The sequence below is a fragment of the Thermobia domestica genome, chromosome 10 (assembly GCF_964235325.1).
Source record: "Thermobia domestica chromosome 10, izTheDome1.hap1.1, whole genome shotgun sequence".
Taxonomy (NCBI): domain Eukaryota; kingdom Metazoa; phylum Arthropoda; class Insecta; order Zygentoma; family Lepismatidae; genus Thermobia; species Thermobia domestica.
Genome location: NC_137463.1, coordinates 134,120,037 through 134,147,519, shown reverse-complemented (window position 1 = coordinate 134,147,519; position 27,483 = coordinate 134,120,037). Strand labels below are relative to the sequence as shown.

Here is a 27,483-nt window from a genome sequence, read left to right as displayed (position 1 = left end):
GGCAAGGAAAAGCTTCGACGAAGAGGGCGAGGGTGCGCGAGGGCGAGGACAAGTTTCGGCAGCGAGGGTGAGGATGAGCGAGGGCGAGGACAAGCTTCGATGGCGGGGGTGAGGGTGCGCGAGGGCGAGGAAAAGCTTCGACGAAGAGGGCGAGGGTGAACGAGGGTGAGGGCCAAGTGTTACTGCGGGAGGGAGGGTGCACGATGGCTAGAGACAACTTCCTTCAGGAGAACGAGGGCACGCGAGGGAGGAGGACAAGCTTCCTTAAAAGCAACTGTTTTGGAGTTTGCTGTTTGACCTCCTCTGGAGAGAGGCAAAATTTAAAATATCATCTGCCATGTCCCCTAGATGAAAAGTTAGTCATATAGTAAGGTTATACATTAATCGTATTTTTCCTTCCAATTAATTGCAGTAGACAATTCTCGTGTGTACGTACATAATTATAAAAATAATAATGCAAATAAGAATAATATTTGATTTTTCCCATGAAAGTTTCCGGGTAGAAATAGCGCTACATTAAGAAGTAAGTGTGCCTCATTGTTGCCCTTCCTGTGCTGGAGACGTTTTAGATAAGAAGTGTCTACTACACTGTCATGTTTAAAGAGTGTTGGTAGACAGAGAGACAGTCACGTCATTCAGCAGTAAATGACAAGAGCGCTGACCCATCAGAATGCAGTAGATCAGATGGAAAAAGACTTGCTGGAATGACTTTGGTTCATAGATGGCCATTTTGCTCTGGACTCTCTCGGACTCGGGCTCATTTTTTTCAACTGGGCTCTCGCTCATTTATTCCTTTGGGAATCGTGCTCGGGCTCACTTCCCTCAGTTGGACTCGCGCTGACTTATTTCATTGGCGCTCGGGGTAGCGCTTAATTATTGAACCCGAGAACGGTTGAGCGCGAATGCCGAGTTAGCGAGCGTTGGGCTCGTGAGTTTGGATGCCCATGAAATGGGCTGATTAATAGCATACATCCTCCTCCAATGTCCACCACTGATGAAGTTGTTACAATTAATCGGAATTTTTAACTTTTCATAGTTTTGTGACAGCCCAAACTATTATCTGAATTGATATTTGTTAAAATATTGTCAGTCACTATTGTATCGATTTTCATTGTTTCTGCTTTTATAATCTACGTGGGTAGAGCTATTATTTAGTTACAAAATAAATAATATGTTTTTTTCTTGTCCTTAAATAGAAATATCTGACACGTTAATACTGAAATTTTGTCGGCGAGACTATATGAGAAGTGGACCTATAGGTTTAACGCGGAATTCGATCCACTGTCGTTGAATGTTCTCCCACTCGGAATTGTCCCCAGGACCCCATGCACCAATCTATAGTTTATGGTAGGATCCGAACCACCGTAATGCGTTCAAACTTCACTCAAGGGAATCGAACCTGAGACTTGCTGCAAAGCAGACATGCTTGCTAGACACTATACTAACTTCCTTTGTATATTTCAATATCATTAACTTTCAGTAATCACCGGTAATCGACCTATAACCAGAGTCGAAGTCTAAGAGGGAGTTATTGAAAATGTTTAATTATCCTAATTTTTATGTAAATATTTCACTTTAGAATAGTAGCGTTTAAATACTCCTCTCCCCCATACAACCATTACACACGCTAATACTATGTAACAAGCAGTAACGACTACATATTATCAGGTGCAACATTTAATCAATCAACATTCAGCTGGATTACATCTTATGAAAAAAGTTGAATAATTTCCACCTTATATGTTAGTTGTTTGACGTAACGTAAGCATGAAGGTAAGCTTAGATCTTTGTTCGAAATTCACATTGAAATGATATTCGCAAAGAATCTTCAGTGGGCTGAATCTCTTTCGTTCCAGATTGGCTACAAGACTGCAGTAGTAATGGCCTGACTATAGGAAACTTTTTGGCCCCTGGGTCCCTGCCTCAGGACCCATGGTCCCTGGCCGGGGTCAATGACCTAGGGGTACCTAGGACCACCCCCTAAAATTTGGCAGGGGTACATAGGACCACCCCCCAGGACCCATGGTCCCTGGCCCGTGTCAATGACCTAGGGGTACTTAGGACCACCCCTCTAGATTTTGGCAGGGGTACATAGGACCACCCCTTAAATTTTGGAAATTGCCAAATCTAAAAATTGGGTGTGGTAGCCTAGGACCACAGTATGTACCTCTATCAGTATTGGGTGTCTATGTCGTTCCCTTTTATGGGTAAAAAATTGCCAAAAATTCAAATTTCGGGGTTTTTTGACCTAATTTATCCCCTTTGATGAGGTATTATTATCCTATATGGTTATATGTGCATATACAGGGATTCATTACCTTTCATAAGACATGGGTATATTAATGCACCCCTTTAAATTTTTGGGAGGTGTACCTTGGCCCACCCCTTCAATTTTGGAAATTGCCTAATTTCAACATTGGGTATTATAGTATAGGACCCTAATATGTATTATGATAAATTTGGGTGGTCCACCTCGTTCCCTTTTAGGGGTACAAAATTGCCAAAATTTTAGTACAACCACATGTTTGGTTTTTGGCTCATTTTATTCCCTTGGATGAGGTCCCTTATATGGGTGTATACAGGTGTTTATTTCCTATTGTAAGACATAGGTACATTTGTGCACCCCGGCAGGAGTGCCTTGGCCCACCCCTTAAATTTTGGAAATTGCCCAATTTAAACATTTGGTATAATAGTATAGAACCCTAATATAGATCACTATAAATTTCGGTGGTCTATCTCGTTCCCTTTTAGGGGTATAAAATTGCCAAAATATAAACGTAAGCAATACGTTGTACCACGTGTTTGGTTTTGACCTAATTTATTTCCTTGGATGAGATCCTATTACCTTATATGGTTATATGGCCATGTATAGGAGTCCATTCCCTATTATGAAACATAAGTACATATGTGCACCCCGGGAATGGTACCTTGGCCCGCCCCTTAAGTTTTAGAAATTGCCAAATTTAAACATTTGGTATCATAGTACTGGACCCTAATATATATTACTACAAAATTTGGGTGGTCCACCTCGTTCCCTTTTAGGGTGCATTTTGTTCCGCTTTAGGAGTGAACCTTGCAATCGTCCCGAGTTTGATTCTTGGAAATGTTGAATTTAACGTCCCCGCGAAAACGGTGATAGACCGAAACATGAACTTACTTGACTGAGGATTGAAGCAGTGACCTCATACAGTAGAGACAATCGCTGAGCCATCGTACACGTGTGTTGATTACTATGCAATGGTCCCGAGTTTGATTCTTGGTGCTAGTTTCAGGAAATGTTAACGTCCCACTTGAAACGATGATGAGAAATGAGAAAACATCATAAACTTACTTGCTTGCGGATTGAAGCAGAGATCTCACATATTTGAGCCACTATGGCCCATTGAGAAGTTCAGTTTTTTGATTACTATGTCATGGTCCCGAGTTCGATTTTTTTTTGTGTGTGTGTGTGTGTTAGTTTAAGAAATGTTGAGTTTAACGTCCCCTTGAAACGATGATGAAAAATGATAGGAGGAAACATGAACTTACTTCGTTGTGGATTGAAGCGCTGAGCCGTCGTACTCCATTCAGTGCGAACAGTTTCGCGTATGAAAAGAAGACGAGCAGATTATGTTACATTACACATTTCAGTGCGAGCAGTTTACACTAGGTTTATGTTTCATATAGAAAGATAGAAGATCTGCGTTGTCATCTTTTTACTTCGTGTGCAACTTTGACCTTGAAGAAAACCTTGTTGACTCAGTGCTAGCATTGACGTATACACACAATCTTATTGTTTAGTTGGCTGTATTTAGAGATGAATCAGACATGTAAGGTTGCTGGTTCGAATCTAGTTGTGTTCGCTGTAACTCAGGGTCTGAGCGATACTTACCGAAATTTTTCCAGTGTTGCCAACACTATCAGAATGAATCGATTCATTTAGTCGGAGCAGTTTCGTGACGAAAACAGAATTTTGTTTTGCACACAAAAATTTTTTCTGAAACAGAATTTTTTTTGTACATAAAATTTTTTTTCTGAAACAGAATTTTGTTTGTACATAAAAATTTTCTGAAACAGTTTTTGTTTTGTACACACAAAAAAATTTTCTGAAACAGAATTTTGTTTTCGTACACAAAAAATTTTTCTGAAAACATTTTTTTTTCGTACACAAAAATTTTCTGAATCAGTTTTTTTTTCGTACACAAAAAATTTTCTGAAACAAAAATTTAGTTTGATTTTTTTTTTCGCAAAACATTGATTTATTTTATCGGTAAACTGATTCAGAAAAAAGAAATTGAAATCGCAGTACAGGAAAAAGAATTTGATTTTAGGATGTGAAATAAAAACACAGAATCATGTTTTTGTACATTTATTTTTAGCATGTGAAATAGAATACAGAATTTCTTTTTTCTTCAAAGGAAGACGTGTCCGTGACGGGTACAAATTCTGTAAAGAGAAAATAAAACATATGAATATACATGGTAATATTTATTTTGTTTCCTGTGAAAGAAGAAAAACAGATTATTAACATCGAACTAACTGATCAAGAGAGAGAGAGGTGAGAAAAGAAACGCAAATGTGACGTACCTGAATTCCTTTTTTTTCTCCACGGGTTTCTGCAAGGTGATGTCATCTGAGTTTTTGTCTTCGCTGTGGCCTTGTTGAAGCATGTCCCGTGTTGCGTTGATTCTTTGCCCCGTCTTTGGGAGGTGATGTTGGTGGGATTAGGGGAAAATATGGCTGTTATTCTGTTCTGGCTTTTTTATACCCATAGGGCAATGTCTCGTATGTGTCTGGTATTAATCGGCGTTTTTTATAGTTGAAACTGTACTTCTTTTCTTCAGGTTTTGTGACAAGATGATGATCGTGGGTTCTGTAAATTTTGTGCGGCGTGCTAATGGAGATTTTTTCACTCGATTGATTTATGATCATTTGCTCCAGACTATTGAAATTTAACTTTTGACTTGCAGTATAATTGAGTGTGAATCCACGAATTTTGCATACATAACTGGTTGATTTCGTGTCGGGGTTGTAGATTTCCAAGGCGTACTGTTTTGGGCCACCAGACACGAATTTTTTAATGTATGCTTTTGGTCCAATTGATTCAAGTTCATTTGACATTGAACCAAGAAATACTTCTGGTTCTATTGTGGGCTGTGATGGTCGCTGCGTGAATATCACTGAATCTGTATCGAAATATAATACTCTTTCTTGCAGAAGTTCTAAATATTTGTAGAGTTCCAGACGAGCTTGACACGTTGTAAATGCTCCAAGGACAACATTAGCATTGTGATTTTGTACTGGAACATCATCTTCATACTGCCAATAAAGGTATAACATCGAATCGTTAACAGGTAAAATTTGGTTGACTTTTATGTCTGGAGCAGTTAATTTTTGATACAGTTCTTTGGGGTCGTTAATGATGGTCGTTTGGCTGAAATTGTCTCTTATAGCGAGTCGTCCCCAGAAGGCATTCAAACAGAGCTTTGCAAGACTACGACGTGCTGAATTTGTCATTATATTTGCTGCATCTAAAGTTATGCCTTCCCGTTGTTGTACCACTTGGATATACTGCTGCTTTTCTTCTTCGGTGACGCAATTGGCAGGCCAACCAGAAGCTTCCAGCTTAGATTTCAAAAATGTATTAATGTATTCGCTGAATAATCCGCCAGTCTTGGTTTCTGGATCATATACGGTGATGTCGTAATCCCAAATTTCGTAAATTTCAATGACTTGATACCCAAGTTCAATGGCTTTTTGAATTTCATAGGACACCCATGTTCCTGTTAGACTTCGTTCACTGTCCGAATGTGTACATTCAGAATCTTGATTTAATGCTGTGGCACAGGCAGCACAAAGTGGAAACAACAACTTCTTATTTGAGCGAAATGGCAGCACTGGATGAAACACATTTCTGCTAGGCAAAATCTTCAACTTGACCAATCCGTTGACATCTTGGATGTCGGGCATTTCTGGATCTCCCTGTAGATATATTCGTGGGTGCCCTATTGGATACCGTCCACATTTATTCACATAAGGATACAGGGAAACGATATCCAAGAATTTTATTTCTTCGCCTTCATTTTCATTTGCGACGTGATACAATTTAATGGCATTAACACGGCCACCATAGAAGCTGTCTCTTGGATTTAATGGTGTCTTATTAGTATAAGGATGTGTGCTTAAAGAAGAGGCCAATGCTGGATTGGATTTTAACACTTGACGAAATTCACATTCCCACATTTCATGTACTTTATATCCCATGGATCGTAATAATTTCATTTTACGCTGTGTTCTCTCGTAGCGATAGTTCATTGTTTCTTCGGAGTTCTCATAAATGGGTTGATCACGGCCTGTAGGGACACATAGAGTACAGCCGTGGAATCTGCACCCTTCAAATTCATACACGTGTTCCTCTTTAGTGTCGGGATCTTTGTAGTAACCGTCCAGATGAAAACCAGCAACATAAACTTCTTTTCCTCTCGCAGCATGTTGAATTGAATGACCCTCTTTTTCTTCCATGTAAGCAAGCCACTGCAAAGCAATCCGTGACTGATTGTTTCTGTGACGATATCCACGTGCAGGGAGAATGCTAATAGTATTAGGTTTTAAGAAATTTCGTCGAAATACTAAATTGCACGCACTCGCCAAAGTGATAGCCTCCAGGAAAGGATTAACGTGAGTTTCTTGTTCAAAAGTGGTCATGAAAGATATACAAGCCATTCGAAGTACGTTGACGTCCTGGACACAATAGTTTACCAATTCTTCTTGGAAAATAAACGTATCGTTCTGGTGTTCGTTGTACCATGTCATGAATTTTTCTCGTTCATCCACTTTCATTTCATCTGCACCATAATAATGGATGTCCGGTAATTTTCCCACATACGTTTGATTTGCAGCAGTATTAAAAAAGTGTGGAAAATATCCTTTGGTCGCTGGTAAATGAAATGCCTTGGATAATTTACTTAAAGCCATTGGCATGAAATTTAAGGAGTCAATAAACGATAAGTGATTCACTTTCATGCTTAAAATTTTTGCTCCGTTCAAGATCAAAGTAGGTTTCAATTCATGTTCTTCCACTAAAGATTTAAGAATAAAATGACCATCATATCCCTTACAGTTATGTGCCAAAGATACAATAAGTTTGATGTTGGGTCGTGGTTGACGTAAATACGCAAGAAAGGCATTGATCGGATCATCTTGAAAAATATGTTCTCGCTGTCCACAAACTTCACACGGATGATGTATATCCTCATCTTGAACACAGTTGTAACATACTTGTTGGGCCACCAATAAATTGGGCTTATGAATGAACGTGTCTTCATCGAAGAAAGTATCCTGTGTGGCTTCGATATCATAGAAGACAATCATAGCTTTCTTGGCATGTAACACTGATGGAACTCCAGGTTTTAATTGAGTCGTATCAGGCTTCATGTAGCATTGGTGAGTAGACGTAACGTGTTTATGGCACACATTACAAAAATAATCAGTACAATCATGTTTTCTTTCCCCTGTACGGACAAACGAATAAATGCGTAGACATTTGGCACACTGTTTCACCATCTTGCATATTGGTTGGCCTTTATGGTATGGTACAGTCAGATGATTTGTATAACATGTTTCACCATAAAATTCACGATTGCATTCTGGACACTGCTTCTCCGTATTGGTCTTACTGCATGGCGGTTTCTGCAAACATTTCTCACACATGGCCGAACAGTTCTTAACGTGTCTATTAAGATGATCATATTTTTTGTGGCATGCAGCACAGTAATAGTTGGTAGAAAAAACGGCCGTTAATGACGTGATGATGTCATAATGAGAATTGATGCACATTAAATTGATTGGAATCTTGTCTTCGCCACCAGGCCCTTCATACAGAATATCTTCTCCGGAAAAACTGGTGTATACGGTAAGTTTATAATCGGTTAAGTAGCGTTGCAATTGTCGTAATTCTTCCACAGATCCCCCATGGTCTAAATTCACTGATGATCTGGACAAAAGTTCATGTACGTCAGGGAGAACGACACACTTGCTCTGTTTGCGATATTGATCGTAAACTTTTTTATTTGTATCCTTATATTTCTTTAGGCCAATAGCAATCACAATTGCATACGCTAAACATTTCTTGTCGGTGTTTTTTACACGTAAAATGCCTTTCTTGCACTTTAATAATTCGTCGTTTGATAAAAGACCTCGACGCACCAATCCAAATCCACGGGGCACATCCACATGATGAAAATGGACAATGAACGGTTCGTTCATGAGAAAACTATCGTTACTTTGAAGGATGCGATCAAAGGAAGCCCATAAAGTCTCCAGTGTCAAATTACTTGCATGCCGGAAAGATAAATAAAATGGCTTGTTCTTCTCATCGTGGGATAAAATCGATAATCCAACCATCGATGATTCGTCGACGTTTTCCAATAAGTAATCCAACATCTGTTGAAAGGAGGCCTGAACCCACTCCACAATATCGGTGCCACTGGTCGGAGCATTAATTTGAATTTCCAGCATTCGTCCTTCAAGATTAAAACGCCGATAATGTCTATTGATTTCTCGCAAGACAGTAAAGCCAGAAGTAGCCATATTCAAATAGGGAAAAAAGGTAAGGTAAGCAAAAAAGGAATAGGCAAAGAAAACAAATATCTAAAACGAGAGAGAAAAAAAGCACGAATTAAAATTGAATTCAGAGATCACTACATTATCAAAATGACTACACGATTAATCCTAAAAGAATGATCATATCTCAAATAGTTTTACTGTTAAAATTTTTATTGTCGTCATACTGGAAATCAAACCCGGACCAACATCAACATGTAAATGACCTAAGTTTCTGTAGTGATAAAAAAGAATGAATGAAATTGTTTTTCTAACTGTGCTGAAAGAATCATTGTAGTAAGCATTTTTTCCTCTGACACTGAACTTTAAAACATATGACGAACATGAAACGAAAACAAAATCTCATGCGCTTGCTTTTCTCGAGCTAAGGCAAGAAAGACTCGAATTCGTTTCTCGGCGGGAGATCAGATCCCACATTAAACTGCAAGTCCACGTCTCACGTTGTAGGGAACAAATTCGTGCGTAGTTTCTTTGTTTACTTTCAGAAACTGAGCTAAGTGGTTAGCGTTACGCAACTCTGGCCCGGGTTCAACACCCAGTATGCGCTCAAATTCAACATTAAGCTGTATTCCTAGCACCCCACTACTGAAGGGACGCTAAACCAAAATCAACAATTTTCTCGCGCCTACTTCTAATGTGCGGGATCCCCGGTCAAGTAAGTGAGGGTTATTCTTCCATTTGCTAAATATTTCATGTTAAAATAAAAACAGTGATAACAATGTTATCCTTATGCAAAAGCACTCCATTGATATTAAGAAAACGCGGTTGATACTTACCTCAAATTCAAGGAACGGAGTAAAGTCACGCTGACACAAGAGGTACACCTACGTTCATTCAAGATCTTCGTGGAAGTAGAACTTCAAAAATGAAATTAAGAATTTTATTTAGGTCTGAAACGGTTCAACTATAAAGTGACAACACTATCAGCCAATCAGAAACGAGGAAAATGAATCAATCACATCACGGAGAACCAATGAAAACACAGCTTTCATCATGTATCATGAGCCGAAACGTGATGTAAGAAGCAATCTGATTGGTTGTGACATTATTCACGTTTTTTCTCCTTACACATCAATCGTTACGACATCTAGTATCGCAATTTTGATTATGACATCATACCGTTGACTCGTTAGTTTCTTACGACATTCAAATTACCACGTCTAAAATGTGATTCATTTTTCTTAAACTTGATTGAAAAATGTAACACTCATCGATATGTTACGAAACTGTCTTTGACATAAATGTAAAGTTGAGCTTTAAAAGTCCATCAGCTGAGAAAAAAATGCTGATGTAGTATAAGCAGATTCTGCAATTTCACAATAACAAGCTTCTATGCGTAACAACGAGCAGAAATGTGTAGTAATGTAACATAATCTGTTCATGTTCTTTTTTCATACGCAAAAATTGCTTGCACTGAAGTTGGCATGGTGCCTCAGCGTTTTTTTTCTGATGTGTGAGGTCTCTGCTTCAATCCGCAAGCAAGTAAGTTTATGCTGTTTTCTCATTTCTCATCATCGTTTCAAGTGGGACGATAACATTTCCTGAAACTAGCACCAAGAATCAAACTCGGGACCATTGCATAGTAATCAACACACGTGTACGATGGCTCAGCGATTGTCTCTACTGTATGAGGTCACTGCTTCAATCCTCAGTCAAGTAAGTTCATGTTTCGGTCTATCACCGTTTTCGCGGGGACGTTAAATTCAACATTTCCAAGAATCAAACTCGGGATGATTGCAAGGTTCACTCCTAAAGCGGAACAAAATGCCCCCTAAAAGGGAACGAGGTGGACCACCCAAATTTTGTAGTAATATATATTAGGGTCCAGTACTATGATACCAAATGTTTAAATTTGGCAATTTCTAAAACTTAAGGGGCGGGCCAAGGTACCATTCCCGGGGTGCACATATGTACTTATGTTTCATAATAGGGAATGGACTCCTATACATGGCCATATAACCATATAAGGTAATAGGATCTCATCCAAGGAAATAAATTAGGTCAAAACCAAACACGTGGTACAACGTATTGCTTACGTTTATATTTTGGCAATTTTATACCCCTAAAAGGGAACGAGATAGACCACCGAAATTTATAGTGATCTATATTAGGGTTCTATACTATTATACCAAATGTTTAAATTGGGCAATTTCCAAAATTTAAGGGGTGGGCCAAGGCACTCCTGCCGGGGTGCACAAATGTACCTATGTCTTACAATAGGAAATAAACACCTGTATACACCCATATAAGGGACCTCATCCAAGGGAATAAAATGAGCCAAAAACCAAACATGTGGTTGTACTAAAATTTTGGCAATTTTGTACCCCTAAAAGGGAACGAGGTGGACCACCCAAATTTATCATAATACATATTAGGGTCCTATACTATAATACCCAATGTTGAAATTAGGCAATTTCCAAAATTGAAGGGGTGGGCCAAGGTACACCTCCCAAAAATTTAAAGGGGTGCATTAATATACCCATGTCTTATGAAAGGTAATGAATCCCTGTATATGCACATATAACCATATAGGATAATAATACCTCATCAAAGGGGATAAATTAGGTCAAAAAACCCCGAAATTTGAATTTTTGGCAATTTTTTACCCATAAAAGGGAACGACATAGACACCCAATACTGATAGAGGTACATACTGTGGTCCTAGGCTACCACACCCAATTTTTAGATTTGGCAATTTCCAAAATTTAAGGGGTGGTCCTATGTACCCCTGCCAAAATCTAGAGGGGTGGTCCTAAGTACCCCTAGGTCATTGACACGGGCCAGGGACCATGGGTCCTGGGGGGTGGTCCTATGTACCCCTGCCAAATTTTAGGGGGTGGTCCTAGGTACCCCTAGGTCATTGACCCCGGCCAGGGACCATGGGTCCTGAGGCAGGGACCCAGGGGCCAAAAAGTTTCCTATAGTCAGGCCCTTACTACTACTGCGATAATCGTAGGACGTAAAAATGAAGATTTTATTCCCAGTCAGAATTTTTAAACTATCCTATCTCTTCAAGTCAATAATTGTCTGTTTTGCATTATTACTTTTCAACCACAGAGCAAAATAATTCAGTCACTCTACTGTTTTAATGATGTATGGCAGCGTGTAACAAATTGTTGCGAGGTCCTGGGCAAGAAAAGTTTGTGATCGCCCTTTCAGTTTTTAACTGCTAATTATAATAAAATTTCTGGAAATCAATTAATCTACACATTTAATTGTTTGTGCTAAAGAAAATAAGGTTTGTTCTCTTACTTTCCCGTTCCACCATTTCTTTCGTCATCATTCACTTGCAATTTCATCCATCTCCTTTAGCAGTTACATCACTCTCGGGCGCTAAACTAAAGATTTCATCTTTTCTTTCATTACTACAATCTTAAAGTTTGCACGACATTATTAATTGTTGAATTGGTGGATTTATAAAAGTTAGTGCTAAATCATTTTAGGCTCGATAATCTTTCCAAGGCCCCTGGAGGCGCTAAGCTCTGAGCGTGCCATTTAGGGAGGAACGGTGGCTCAGCGATAGAGAAATTACCTTTGTTCGAAGGGTCGCATGTTCGATTCCCGTCCAAGTAAGTTCGTGGTGGAGGACATCGTGTTCGTGGGTTTTCTGGGGATTCTCCAGTTTCCTACCACATTCTCATTCAACTATTTCTTTCATCATTCACTTCTGTCTCCTTTAACATTTAGCTTGCATAATCGTGGGATCTTAAACTAAAGATTTCATTTTTCATTTGCCTTTACGTATTTGTAGTGTAAGGAATCCTTGAGACAACGTTTGAAAGATATCATTTCATAATTGTGGGAATTACTGAAAATAAACTTTCCAACAATGATAGCTGCCAAAAATGAACCAAGACCAAAGTGATAAAGTGCACAAATTGGCCCCTAGGGTAGTTTCTTAAGACAAAGTTTCATATTTATGGCAAATATTGAAAAAAATTAAAAATTTTAACATTGTTAAGGTAGGACAAATGTATCTCTCTTAGTGGTGAATATTAACAATATTTGAGCATCGAAATTAACCTTACAAGCACATTGACACATTTCAGTTTATATTTTAAAATACCAATTAACTTAGATTCACATTCAAATCAATGAAGTCATTCATGTTATAGGTTAGAGTGGGTATATATTTCCGAGTGATAATTCAACAATAGTGTTCTGAAGTATTTTATTTGTTTGCTGACGGACTTTCAAAATTAAGCTCTTTAGATCTTTCCCTTTGAATTTGCTCAAATTCCTCAGTTACGCTACATACATCAGGGATGGCCAACGTGTTGACTGTCAAATTCTGACAGATAGTCCGCGGCAGTCACTCTACCGCCACTCATCAAACCTTGATTTCACCCTCACCCTCATGAGAGCCGCCCTTGTGTGGCTGAATACTTATGCTTGCATCGTAGTTCAAGGAACATTTTGAAGTAAAGGCATTGGATACTGTTGATAAATGATGTAAACGTCACTATCGACCGAGATCTCCATTGTCACAGTTGTTCCATTTTAGGTGTTCCACAGTAAGTTATACGATGATATGTTTAATTTCCTTTCTTTAGGACGTATGTTAAGCAAGGGCGGATCCAGGACGGACTTCTGGTGGGGGTGGTGGGTTGTGATACTGCTACTTAGAGCTACTTTTAAGAGCTCCAAACTCTGGGATGCGTTTTATTTGTATATATAAAATAAAGAAATTTCCTCTTCTGGGGGGGAGCGATCGCCCCGATCGCCCCCCCCCCCTGGATCCGCCACTGACGATGAGGAAATAATTCAACAAATAGGTTGAATAATTGATGCTCTGATCCTCACGAAGGAGGCCCACTCGAGGTCTCCTCACCCTCAATTACCCTCGCCCTCAATGATATGAGGGCGAGGGTGCGCGAGGGCGAGGAAAAGTTTTGAGCACGAAGGCGAGGGCGAGCGAGGATAATGGACAACTCCTATCGCGAGGGCGAGGACAAGCTTTGATGGCGAGGGTGAGGGTGCGCGAGGGCGAGGAAAAGCTTCGACGAAAAGGGCGAGGGTGTGCGAGGGCGAGGAGAAGCTTCGACAGCGAGGGTGAGGGTGCGCGAGGGCGAGGACAAGCTTCGATGGCGAGGGTGAGGTTGCGAGAGGGCGAGGAAAAGCTTCTACGGCGAGGGCGAGGACAAGTTTCGGCAGCGAGGGCGCGCGAGGACGAGGACAAGCTTCGATGGCGAGGGTGAGGGTGCGCGAGGGCGAGGACAAGCTTCGATGGCGAGGTTGGACAATTCCATTCGCGAGGGCGAGGGTGAACGAGGGCGAGGGTGAACGAGGGCGAGGACCAACTGCTACGGCGAGGGTGAGTGAGGTCGAAGTAAAATGAACATCTATGGTTCAAATCACACGCGAGGATTGCCTACATTGTTCCGTATGACGCTGATAATGACACCAATATTATGGATTGTTCTCGGACGATCATCATGCACAAATTGTTGAATGGTTTCGACATTTTCGGGTGTTGTACTCGTTGAATGTAGTCCTGATCTCTCGTCATCTTCCAATGATATTCTTTCAGTCTTGAAGCACGCGTGTCACTCGAACGACTCACTGTAGCATCGCCGTACACATGCCGAATCATGGCAAGCGTCTCTGGCGGATTTGCCCAGTTTCACACAGAATTTCACGTTCACTCGTTGTTCAAACTTGTGTGAAATCACAGACGTGGTAACACGCGTGATCAGAATAGCAACAGCTGCACAGCTCTCTATGTACACAGGACGATGTCTCTTGGCACTGACTTATGAAGGTAGATGCTACCTTCATAAGGTAGCAAGTGTGGCTTTCAATCTAAAATGGATTTTTTCCAACTGCACCACCCACTTGGGATAAGGGGTCTTGTGTTTAAAAAAAAAAAGTAAGATTGCCACTTCATTTGGCTATTTCCTTGAACTCTCATTATACTAACAATACATATGGATTTGGATTTGGAGGTGCTGTAGATATCCTCAGACGACAACGTACACGTTTCTTGTGTCATTGTTGCATGCCCTTACGTGCTATTCGATCAGTCTACTGAGTTAGAAGCATCGTTTCATTTTATACAGGACCAGTGTTCGTAGTTTGAGGGAAATTTCCCTAATCTAGGGAAATTTCGTAGTTGAATTTAATAAAAAGGGAAAGAGGGATTTTTCTTGATTAAACATGAAAATCCAGGAAAATTATCTCGCTAACTGATTGATCAATACAAGTGTGTGTTCAAAGTAGCATAATTTGCATCCACTGTTGGCTGGGTGTATTTGTGTATTTTCTGTATATATATATATATATATATATAAAGTAATAGTTAAAAGTAAGCAAGAAATAGTGCTGTAAACGAAGCTCAAATTTTAATGAAGAAAGGAACAAATTAATAAAAGCTGAAAATTGGTACAGATGTTAGAAATGATGTTCTAAACAATATACTAAAAGTCCCCTGAAATCCAGGTGACCTTCGCCGCCATATTGGAAAATGGCGGCTGGAAGTGTCAAATGAACAGTACACAGATAAAAATAGCAATATATTCGCTATGGTTGAGCATAAAAAGGGAAACTTAGTGTCATTTTATAGAACATAGATAACACAATATTTTTTTAAAAGAGAAACTGTTTTTCATAAAACTCATACAAATATTTACAAATATTTAGCTCTAAATTCTAAAATTCCGAAAACCCGTCAAACTGATTTACAATTTTACTGAACTTAGGAAGTAAACATTAACAAGTTAAAATTTGACATACTTCTTCGTTCGCCATATTGGAAAATGTACAAATGTCCGAAGTAATTGAAAGATAGGCCTAATATTTTGTTAAGTGAGATACAAAATCTGGACCGGGCTAAATATTTGAGAAATTGTAAATGCAGTCGATCCAAACCCAATTGGGATCAATGGTGGTGCAAGGGGGAAACATTATGACGTGTTAAGGTTGTCCTCCGTCATCTTGGTGACCGCCATCTTGGAATCAGCTTGTTTATTTTAAATGACAACATGGTCATATGACATTAAACAACATCCTCGTTCGAAGAGAAACCGAATGGTAAAATTATTTTCCCAAAACCTGCATCAGTTTTGAAGTTGTGAATAGATTTAGGATGTGTTATATGTGAAATGCTGTGAAATGTGCTGTGCGAAGTCTCAAATTGAAAGATAAAGTAAAAAAAAAAAAAAAAAAAAAAAAAAACTTTGTAACAGCTCACATTACATATTCTTTAATAACCGGGAAAAGAGAGAGCTAACACACATGAGACAATTACAATCACATGATATGTTTAGCATGCCCACCGTTCTGTTTTATGCATATCCTTAACCGTGAGACCCACTGCTTGTGCACTCTAGGAAGCATGGTTGGTAATATTTATTCACAGGCCGTAATGATTCTCCTTTTCAGGTAGCCAATGTCCATAATTTTACACTTTTAGACAATAGCTTAAAAGTGTCCCTAAAGATAGAAATCCAAAGGAAGTAGGTCGGGGGACCTTGCTGGCCACTCATCTGGTCCATGCTGACCTATCCAACAACCGGGAAAGTGTTCATTGAACCATCTATTACATAACCAGCATAATGCGGCGGTGCCCCATCTTATTGCCAATATTGACGAAATCACCCTTTCTCTTCCAACAATAGTGGCATAACAGTGTTTTCAAGCATATTTCCTTATTGCGCAGCATCCCACGTCCCATCAATGAAAACAGGTCCAATAAGTTTTCGCCTCATATTACACACCACACCATTACCTTACCTGCATCTTGCATCTTTGATGCATCTATCCAATTAAGATTTGTATTAGCCCAGTAACGGACATTTTGGTTGTTAATCACACCTGTTACATAGAAATTTGCATCATTACTAAAAACAATGTTATGAGGAAACACTGGGTCACGAGCTATCTGGGCCAACGCCTACTCACAAAATCCATTGGTCTATCTAAATAATCCTCTGGCAGTTTTTGTTTCACCTTTAATTTTTAAGGGTGCCACTTTTTCCTTTTTAATATTCTTTGAACACTTGACACTAACATGATGTTCACTTGATAGTCGTCGCACACTCTTCATAGGACTTTTCACTAATACACCCCAACACAGCTGCTGATGTATCTGGATCAGTTGCATTTTGTGGTCGTCCTGATCGAGGTAAATCATCAACATTTCCCTTTGCCATGAATTTGCGGATTAGTTTTCGTACAGCACTGTCTGTCTCCCGCTCTCGATTAGGATGTCGCTCTTTGAAGACGGATGTTATTGCTGAACTGCATCATCCAGCCAAAAGGAAAATTTCGATTCTTTCCTCTCGAGTTAACACCCTGTTCTACCTACAAGAAAAAAGAAAAAGAGACACTGTTCCCATTTATACAATGTTCAACACACAGCAAAATTTAAGTCTAAATGATAACATATTCTATCTTAAATCAATTTACAACTTCAAAACCGTTGCAGATTTAAAAAAAGCTTTACCATAGGATTTCTCGGTATTGGGCAAATGTTCGGTACAGGGCTAATACAAATTTTAATTAGATAGCTGCATCAAAGATCCAAGATACAGGTAAGGTAATAGTGTGGTGTGGAGTATGGGGCGAAAACTTATTGGACCTGTTTTCATTGATGGAACCTTACTGGCAGAAGATGAAGTTTTCACACTATTGATGTGAAATTTGGCATTCTTATTGAAAAGTGTCTTAATTTTTCAAATTTTGTTGAATTGAAATTTGAAAGAGTAGGGCCAAATTAGCCACATACCAATTTAATTTTCTAAATATTTTTACATTTTTGAAATGGGCTATTTTTTCTTCAAATCTATCAATAAGAAACGAAAAACAAACTATTGATTTCAATTTTAAATGGAAATGGGAAATTCGGGGGGGAAGGGGGTATAAGTTGACACACGTGTTGGAATGGAGCAGTGGCGTAGGGAGGGGGGGGGGGCGGAGGGGCCGGCCCCCCCCAAAGAGGTCCGGCAATGTACTTTGGTACTTTGATGTTTGTAATTTTTTATATATTTTTATGTTTATATATTTTCTTGTTTGTAATTTTTCTATATGTACCTATAACAGCACTTGGGCCCCCCCAAACACACATCCTGGCTACGCCACTGGAATGGAGTAACGTGCTATGGCACTTATCGTGATTTCAAACAATACTAGCAACCCCAACTTAATTTTTTTTTCTCGTATATAGTGTAGGACCTTTTCTTACCGCAACATATCAACGATTTACGATGTACGTGTTGACAGTTCAATAGGAGCTCGTGTCTGTAATCAACACCTGGGTTAGATCGACTTCTTCGCAAATGCACATTACATAGTACGTGAATCCAGTGGTAGACTGACTTAATCGTTTGTGAGTTGCTTGTCATTTCCAGTACATTTTAAGTCAAATTTAGATCGTTTAAATTTAGGTCAAAGTTATTAATTGTGGTTCATGCAAGATACAGCACCACCGCATCTCTCAAATAGCACTATATATCTTTTGAGAGAGAAGTTTGGAAACGACTTATTTCTATGGTCAAGTGTCGAACGGCCACCAAGAAGTACAGATCTTACACCACGCGATATGTTCTTGTGGGGATTTCTAAAACAAATTATCTTTCAAAAATCATGCAACGATATAGATGACTTGAAACAGAGACTTGTCCAGAGTGTAGGCATGATCACTCCAGATGATTACGGTATATTCCAGTGACGACAAAGGCATAACAAATATGCATATTTGCTAGAAGATATTTATTTACAGTAGATTCGAGATTTTAAAGAATCAAAATTTTCTGCAATAATGACAAATTTTATTTTGTTCTTTGTGTTTAATAAGTAATCATCCAAATATAGTATTTAAAAAAAATTCTCATGTACATTATTTCTTCCTTATAAGCACATCTAAGAATACATAAATTATCTGTAGCCATCATATTTGTTCCAAAATAAACATCGGACAGCTTAACAACAATATCTTTCGGGTCTAACGATTTTGAGCAACAAAGTAAAATCTATAGATAATGTTGCTACCACTCCCAAATTTATCGGTATTAGCCATGACTTCCAAGAATTTGTATTTATGCAAACTGGATTCAAAACATTCTTCATGAACATAGTCAAAGTGGTTGTCAGCCTCCTAGGATGTCTCTACTTCCGTCTTATTGTGTGTTATAGAAGAAAAATCTCGTCCAGTTCTTTACCAGGAGGTAATGTGCCTAAGATCGATGACACATTCCCGCGTTGGATGGCGATGCTGATACGTTGGAAAAGGAATGCAGTAGCTCAGGGATTACCAGTTTTGATTGCTATTCGATGACCAACTTCATTAATGAAATTAGATCCTTCGTAACCCCAAGACCCACTGGCTTCTATTGCTACTGTTACAAACCAATATTTGTCCAATAGGTTTGAGTATTTTAGTCTTTTGTCTGATTCTCTGTGAGCGGCGACGAGACCTGCCTGAATTGAAGAATGGGGTAAGTTGGAATTAGCAAACGTATCGGAACATGTGAAATCCCAGACTAGTTCTTTTCCATTTTTCCACGGTACCAAGGTCATGCCATCAGACCTTTTACCATCAGAGCGGCAACAACCATTTGGTTCTTTTATTGAAGGAACTCCCGCTGAAACGAGGGCTCTATAAAAATAATGTCGTTACAATATGATGTCGAGATTGTCTTCGCGCACTTTTTCTTTTTCTTTTTTTTTTTTTTTAACATGAAAGACCATGTAATCCTTTATTATCAACATGCAAAATGACAAATTATATATTAATTATAAAACATAATTAGCTTCTTCCTGTATGTCTCAGCTAACGATTTTTATCGTGAATTTTATGTGATTTTTGGAAGGGGGTTGTAGCCCCATATCAGTCACTATCACATGCAAAGAGTGGAGGAAACTAATTATGTGACATTTTCATTAATCTGACGCTCACTGGCGTTTCCAGAATAAAATATTGATTTTTTTATAAACATCCATCACCTTATGCTTCGCCGTCTGTGCCCCAAAAGGCGGTGCGTTACCAAAATAACATTCCACATTTGAAAAACTCATACTTTCTTACTACGATAGTCACAAATTTCACATTACATGTTTTTTTTTTTTTTTAAAAAAAAAGCTGCTTCCGATATATCTCTGCTATGGATATTTATCGTGAATTTTATGTGATTTTGGAAGGGGGCTGTAGCCTCATATCATCACTGGTACATACAGCGAGCATCGGAATATTAATACTATGAAATTTGTTATTAATTGGACGCTCACTAGTATTTCCAGAATAAAATTTGGATTTTTTATGAACATCCATTACCATACGTTCGCCTCTGTGCCCCCCTATGGTGTGCGACAGCAAAATAACAGACATATTAAAATCACATCCTTTTTTACTACAATAACGTCAAATTTTACGTTAATTGACCAAAAACAAACAGCTTTTTTCCCATATGGTCCTGCTATATGATTTTTTAAATCTTATTTTTGGAAGGAGCTATAACCCCATATCAGTCACTGGCACATGCAAGAGCATCGAAATATTAATTCTGTGAAATTTATGATTAATCTGAAGTTCACTCGCATTTCCAAAGTATTAAATTTGGAATTTGGAATTTTATTAACGTCCACTGTTACGCTAAGCCCCCACCCCCCCGTGCCTTACTCAAGCAGTACGTTACCATAATAACATCACATATTTTTTTTTTTTTAAAAAAAAAAACATGACTTTATACTAAATAATGCCAATTTTTACATTAATTGATCCAAAAAAAAAAAAAAATAGCTTCTGATATGTCCCTGCTAAGAATATTTATTATGGTGAATTTTTAATGTGATTTTTGGAAGGGGGCTGTAGCGCCATATCCGTCGCTGTCTCTTGCAAGGAGCATCGGAATATTAATTCTGTTACAATTGTGATTAATCTGACGCTTACTGGCGTTCACAAAATAAAATTTTGGATTTTGGTAACAATCCACCCACCACCTTGAGGCCCTCGCCTTATCCAAAATATTGTTTGAGACGACTGCAGTAACTTTGCGGATGAGTGTTATTGCATTTTGTAAGAATAATACTCATTTGCCCCAAAATCCTTAGCAATGATTGGAGAAAACTGCTTCCAAAATTTAACATTAAATCTCCCAAAGGAAAATGAACTTTTGTGTTTACGCCTCCAAAAGAGGGGTTAAACAGTGATTTTCTCTCATTTACTTTTAAAATTTGAAAAATTAAGACTTTTTCAATAAGAATGCCAAATTCCATATTAATAGTGTGAAAACTTCATCTTCTCCCAGTGCTGTAGAAAATTACATGAATTATGGAACAGTCCGTATATTTGTACTACTCTATATATATACGGAGGTATCAGTGTGAAGTTGACCAAATACTAACTTACCATTATAAATAGCCCAACTTACTTAACGTTTTTCATAACAAACTTTCTTCTTCGAAAAAATCAATGATTACTGTCTTTTGCAAATCACATTAAGAGTAATGACCTAAAAGTACAATCATGGACAAGAGTTTAATATAGAAGTCTAACGTAAAAAGAAAATGAAGTGTTAACGTCCCATGATTATGTCTTTTAAGCTAACGGACACGGTGATTAAAACAAGTGAATGATGGAAAAATTGGTGGAATGAGATTGTAGGAAGAAACGGGAGTACCCCGAAAAATCACTCGGACACGATGTCCACCACAAATTCACTTGACCGGCGATCGAACCAGGGACACCACGAATTAGAGGTAAGCACTCTACCACTGAGCCACATTGTCGTTATTTAACTAGCTTATATGTGAGCGTACTCGTGATCAAATTGTTATTCATCGAAATACATGTAATTAGGAATATTCTTCTAAATTTTGTGATTTTATATTATTTTAGTATTGTGTTATCTTAAATATTCAATTTCGTTAATTGTGATTAATATTTTCACAATTATTCACTCAAACTTCGATGAAGATTATTAAAAATAGGCGGATTTTATTCAGTCTTGTATATATATATATATGCTTACATTCCCATATGTTTTAGTGTAACGTTGCCATGGAAACGAGCGCGTGAAATCCTGATTTACTGAAGGTCTGAGGTTGAGATAGTTACTCGATAGTGGTTTTAAATAAAGACAGTAGTACGGGATGTCTGTTCCTGTATATATTTGTAATTTTAATGCTGTTAGCAAAAGTAAAGTACGTTATATTCCTGAAGTGTAATTAGTCAAGTTCAAAAGGAAGTATTGATCTGAAATTGTGGAAGAAAAGCCATTAAATAAAACAAGTGTAAAAATATCTCAAGTACAAAAGTACCTCTAAATTCTTGTGAGCAGATAGGCTAGGATTTCATCAGTGACAACTTATTTTATATATACTTGCTGTTCAGTAAATCTTAGGCAGTACTGTAAGCTGAAACATTATTTTGGTTGAGAGTTCCTTCAAAATTACGATAAAATTAGATGTAACATTTTGGAGGTTTTTATAGTGCAGTTTAAATTACTTTTACTATGCAGAAATTGAAATTGAGAGGATTGAAAAGGCAACGGACATGATTCGTGGCTAGATTTATTTTTCTTTGTAGAGTATGAAAAGGTTGCATTTCCGAGCATTGCACAATATTTTACTATGTATCTAAATATTAGTATCTTGGCAGAATGAAAGTCTTGATGAACAAGAAGATATATATTTTTTTTTCATTTCAGTGAACTCAAATTTATACTATTGACAAAGTTCTTCAAACCAGTCTTATAATACTTACTATTGGACATACATTCACAGTAGACAAATATCGATGAAACAAATGCAGTTTAATTGATACTTATATTTTATTTAAAATTGTTGTTTGCTGGTGTTCACAAAAATAATTCTACAGATGCATACTTACGTTAGTGGCTCAGAAAAGAGAGATTGTGGTTTGATAATATCTGTGTTTAATTATAGTTTTTGAAATGTGATTATAAAATATGAATAGTACATGAATTTCTATTTATGTATGGGCCGATGTTGGTAAAGTAGTAATGTATGTTATAACATATGTAGAAAGCATGCAAGGCTATTACTATACTTTTGTTTTGATATGTATATTAATATTGCATGTGCAGAAAATAACAATTTAATATTTCAGAAACTATTCGTGTAAACAATAATCACAACCTTGTATGAAAATATGAAATTTGTTCTATTTAAAAATTGACAATTACATAACTATTGAAAATCCGTTATAGCAACAACGATTAACAAAATTATAAGTTTTTCCCGATTAGTTGTCACTGAAAGTTTATTGAAAAACTTCTTTTTTTATAAAAAAAAATGCTCTATATACTTTGCTGTGAACAAAGATTAAGTTAATTACTATACAATTTTATTTTCCGTATTTAGCTAGAAAATTTACTTGCATTTTTAAGTGTGTTCTGTGAGCACTCTTCAGTGTACTTGCAGTTATGAGAAATTAGTTGTTTAACCCTTATCCAGGCAAGCTATTTTTGTAACGTAGACTGCAACTGGGGCCTTACCAACTCGATATGTTCATAACTTTAACTTCGACTAAAGATAGAAGAATTCAGAATTTTACGGCATCGAAATATTTATGGTTATTAAGAAATTCGAAGAAAAATATGAAGCTACTGGGCCTGAGAGGCCCCGGTTGCCCGGATAAGGGTTAAAATAGTAATATCATTAGGGTTCCCACGTGTTCAAAGACGAACGTGGAAAAGATCGTCCGACTTACAATTTGACAGGTTTATAATAAGTCAATTTGCAACTTTAGAAAGAATAATAAATATTAATTTTAAGTAGAATTTTGTTTTTAGCATTTGTAGGGATATATTTGCTAACCCCTGCTGAAATGGCGGACCTTATTAAATATCCAATTTACATAATTTATTGCACACTTATTATCAGCACATACACATTTTAAGTGGGTTACAATAAGTCTCTTCCGCTTACGAAGCTATTTTTTCCCCTCAAAATAATAAATAACAAATGATTGGTTTGGGTTTTGAATTGAAATTTGAAAGAGTAGGGCCAAGTTAGCCACATACCAATTTAATTTTCTAAATATTTTTACATTTTTAAAATGAACTATTTTTTCTTCAAAACTATCAATAAGAAACGAAAAACCATTGATTTCGATTTTAAATGGAAATGGGAAATTCGGAGGGGGGGGGGGTATAAGTTGACACACATGTTGGAATGGAGTAACGTGCTATGGCACTTATCGTGATTTCAAACAATACTAGCAACCCCAACTTTATTTTTTTTTCTCGTACACAATGTAGGAATTCAGTGAACGATATATAAATACGATGAATTAATCTTCTTACACGTTATCTTAAATCTAGAAAGATGCTTATTGTTATTATCATTATTATTGAATTCACAAAACACGTGATGTTTCCCTTTAAAAGTGACAAATTTTATTGCTTAAAATCATAATCTATGAGTTTAAGTAGATGATTCATATTGTCTATAATATTATAATATTAGTTGCAAGTTTTCTGTCATTGGTAATTAGAAGAAAAACAAATCTCAAGGTAGTTCTGAGTAAATAGAAAAAAAAAAATAGAAAAACTGAATAAATAGAAAAAAACAGGAAAAAATGAGTAAATAGAAAATAACAGGAAAAAACTGAGTAAATTGAAATAAAACTTACATTATGTCATTATTATAAGTATTCTGCCATTATTGGCAAGTCAGTTGCTGCTACTGAGAAGGTTTCATGCACCACGGGTATTTACGTACAATTTTTCTGTATTGATATCGTCCATTAGCCGTAGCCTCCTTGACTCTCCCTCTTTTTCCTACCAACACACTCTCTAGTATGTCCCTCATGATACAGTTCCTTCTCAGCCAGTATCTCAACCACAGTCGCAGTCACAATGAAAATATTCGTAGATGTAATTGCTCAGAATCTATTCAGTTATGAATATCACACACTTCACGTCCGAATGCGTCTAGATTTCAGTGCATTAGAGACATGTGTTTTTGAATCTATTATTTTGATCTTAATATAATGGAAATACATAGTACGTACTGGTTCTAACTAGTTTTAAAATTATGAAGCCAGTATTTAGTTTTTAATAATTAAGATTATATATATATAATATAAAACTACAATGTTGACTATACTGGGAGAGTAATTTCTTTGTTATTGAGCGTTCACCTTTCAGCGGGATATGAATCCTTTTGCTGTTGTTAGCATCTCTGACTACCTAGGTAGTTAGCATTTCTCAAGAACTATACTTCAGTTCCATCATGTGAACTTCGTAAGTGTCTAGTTTCTATGATTGTTTCGGAACTGTTTTTAACTAATAAATTTCTCCTGCATTAGATGCTGCTTACATTGACGAATGCTAATCAATATATAAATTTTGGATTATTCATTCTTCATATAATTTTGATGATGAATGTATTATATAATGATAGAAGCTATAAGCACGTGCTACTGAATGTAACTTGAAGAAAGTCTTTGAAGTATTGTTCACAAAGAGGTGAAGTAATGCATACAAAAAAGGGGAGGAAATGACTAAGAACATTGAAATAGAAAGATTCAATGCAGGAATTTTCTTAACTTTTCTTACATATTGACTCTCCTATGCGGTAAATTGCACTGACAAGTTTGTGGTGTTAAACTAGGCAAAGTTGCTGTTTAGGTAAATAACCAATATGTGGAATTCAATTTGTAGCTTTACTTCGAGTGATTCATTTGTCTTAAGCGTATTGTGTGTTTTCGTCTGCTTTATAGTAGCTTGGAGACGAGGTAAGGGGAACATTTTATTAGTGCTTGATTTTTGAATGGGAACACACATTCTTATTGTCTCGGTTTCATTACTTTCCTAATTAATTTATTTATTTTTTCCTTTTGAAATTGTTTATTGTGATTAGTGGTACATTTCTAAAATGCAAACAAAATTCTGTCTCATATAAATCTGCAACTAATATGATAGTCTAGACACTGAGCGCTCAAAAGGGATGTAGATGATGTCAGGATCATTTTTTTTCTTCAGGGCTGTGTTTGTAGTAGTTGGGAGGTGAATGTACTAAACGTCCCGGATCTACGAAGGAGAGCTGGATGCAGGGACCCATAAAGGTTTCTTTTTTGCTTATAACTTTCGAAAATGATGCGTCGTATCGAAAATGTTAGTGTATTCAAACTGAAAGCTGACAATATTTGCTACAAGATTGTTGTTTCTATTCTTTTTTCTGTTTTTAATAGTTTTCTAGATATCCACCTGCTGAAATAGCAACATTTTGAAGAACTCCTGTTTGCTTAATGTTTTCTGACACTTTTTTCTTCTAACGCGTCAACCCTTAACTTTACAGCGAAGTCCTCAGAAAAGAAAGTGTAAAGTATTAAATTTTCTTTGAAATGAGTTATTATTTTATTTTTCGCCTTCAACTAACCAAAAGTTAGAACAATTTGACATTTTCGAGTTCTATTTGCTGAGACAAAACATGTATGGCAATGGATACACGTAACTGTGTAGAAAACGATTATATTTTTTGAAGCAAAATAATAGAATGCACTTGTGTGTAAATATGAAAATATGAACTAATGGTTATAACATCAGGAACTACAAATATTACAAAGTGCTTTTCTTGTTAAGTGTCTGCATTGTTTTTTTTTCTCCTCCTACGAACAATAACAGCTTACTCATCTTCCTCCATGTTAAGCTGCTGTACACGACACATAGTGCGCAGACTCGCACACTCATCCAGCCACCTTGAGGTAGTTTCACCTCTCTCTGAGAGATGGCGCAAGCATACACATTAAAGATTTTAGTTTACTTCCAACACTTTTTTCTAAACTAAAATTTTTATAATTGACATACACAAAAACAATAAAATAAAATAATAATTCACAAACACCCATAAGCTGATATAATTTTTTGAACTTTATTTTAGCTAATGCTTTTGTTATTATATTAGCTAACTGTCTTTGTGTGCTGATTTGTAGCACATCAATTTTACTTTTTTAATAAAATGTTTTCGTACAAAGAAATAACGAATTTTTATGTGTTTTGCTTTTCATGAAATTTTGGATTTTTTACTAGTTTTATAGCATTAGCATTATCCACAAATACACTGGTTACATTATGTTTACTTAATGCACCTAATTTACTAAATAAGAGCTTTAATTATATTACTTTTTTGTATATTTACTTGCTGCTATAAATTTAGCTTTTGTTGTAGATGGAGCTATTGATTTTTGTAGCTTGCTACACCAAGGTATAGCCTTATTTGCATATAACACTAACACATCGGTAGTAGATTTTTGGTTTTGATATTACTAGCATAATTAGCATTACTATAAACTTTTAAGTGAGGATTTTTTTTGTAGAATATGCTATAGGTTTTTTTTTTTTTTTTTTTTTTTTTTTTAGGTACTTAAAAATTTGTTTTACTGAAGATTAATTAACTTTGGTAGGTTGCTTTATTACCTTTGCAGCTTTTGTTACAGCAAATGATAAATTCGGTTTTGTTGTTACCGTTAAGTATATGACATTTTACAGCTTTTTTGTAAATTGTTTTGTTTTGTAATGGTTTTGACTTACTACTTTGATTATTATTACATGGCATTGCAACTGAGTTATTTTTTATGCGAAATTTTGCCAGTATTTGCTTAATATAGGCTGACTGATGAATGAATATGCCTTTTTTTGTACTTGAATAACAAGGAAGCTATTTAGAACTTTTGTTTATTTTGAAATGTTGACGTAACACATTTAAAAAACTTTTATTTCTTTTTGTTTGTTTTAGCTACTAATTTGTTATTTATGAATATATTTACGATTTGTTTTTTGTTTTGATTTTTTTATGAATAAGCATGGATTGTTTTTACATTTTTAAGTTTTATTTTTTGAGAAAATTACTGAATTTTTTGTTATAATATTTTGGAGCTTTTTTTAAGATTACATATACAGCGCTTTAGTTTATATATTT

The 27,483-nt window shown here is 36.7% G+C and overlaps 2 protein-coding genes across 7 annotated transcripts in view; one reads left to right on the top strand and one right to left on the bottom strand.

The window, feature by feature from the left end:
* Nucleotides 1–27,483, top strand: part of LOC145662721 (inverted formin-2-like) — a 435,970-nt gene that overhangs the window by 354,064 nt on the left and 54,423 nt on the right. The gene's annotated exons all lie outside the window — the stretch shown is intronic.
* Nucleotides 4,247–6,382, bottom strand: LOC145662089 (uncharacterized). The gene is made up of 2 exons (XM_081727427.1): nt 4,567–6,382; nt 4,247–4,425 (listed from the first exon to the last, which is right to left on the bottom strand). The coding sequence occupies exon 1, from the start codon at nt 6,292–6,294 to the stop codon at nt 4,723–4,725; it is 1,572 nt and encodes a 523-aa protein (XP_081583553.1). The 5' UTR covers nt 6,295–6,382; the 3' UTR covers nt 4,247–4,425; nt 4,567–4,722.

Bases quoted from the DNA above. Each gene is read 5' to 3' on its own strand.
- LOC145662089 (XM_081727427.1), bottom strand. From the start codon at position 6,294: ATGAACTATCGCTACGAGAGAACACAGCGTAAAATGAAATTATTACGA.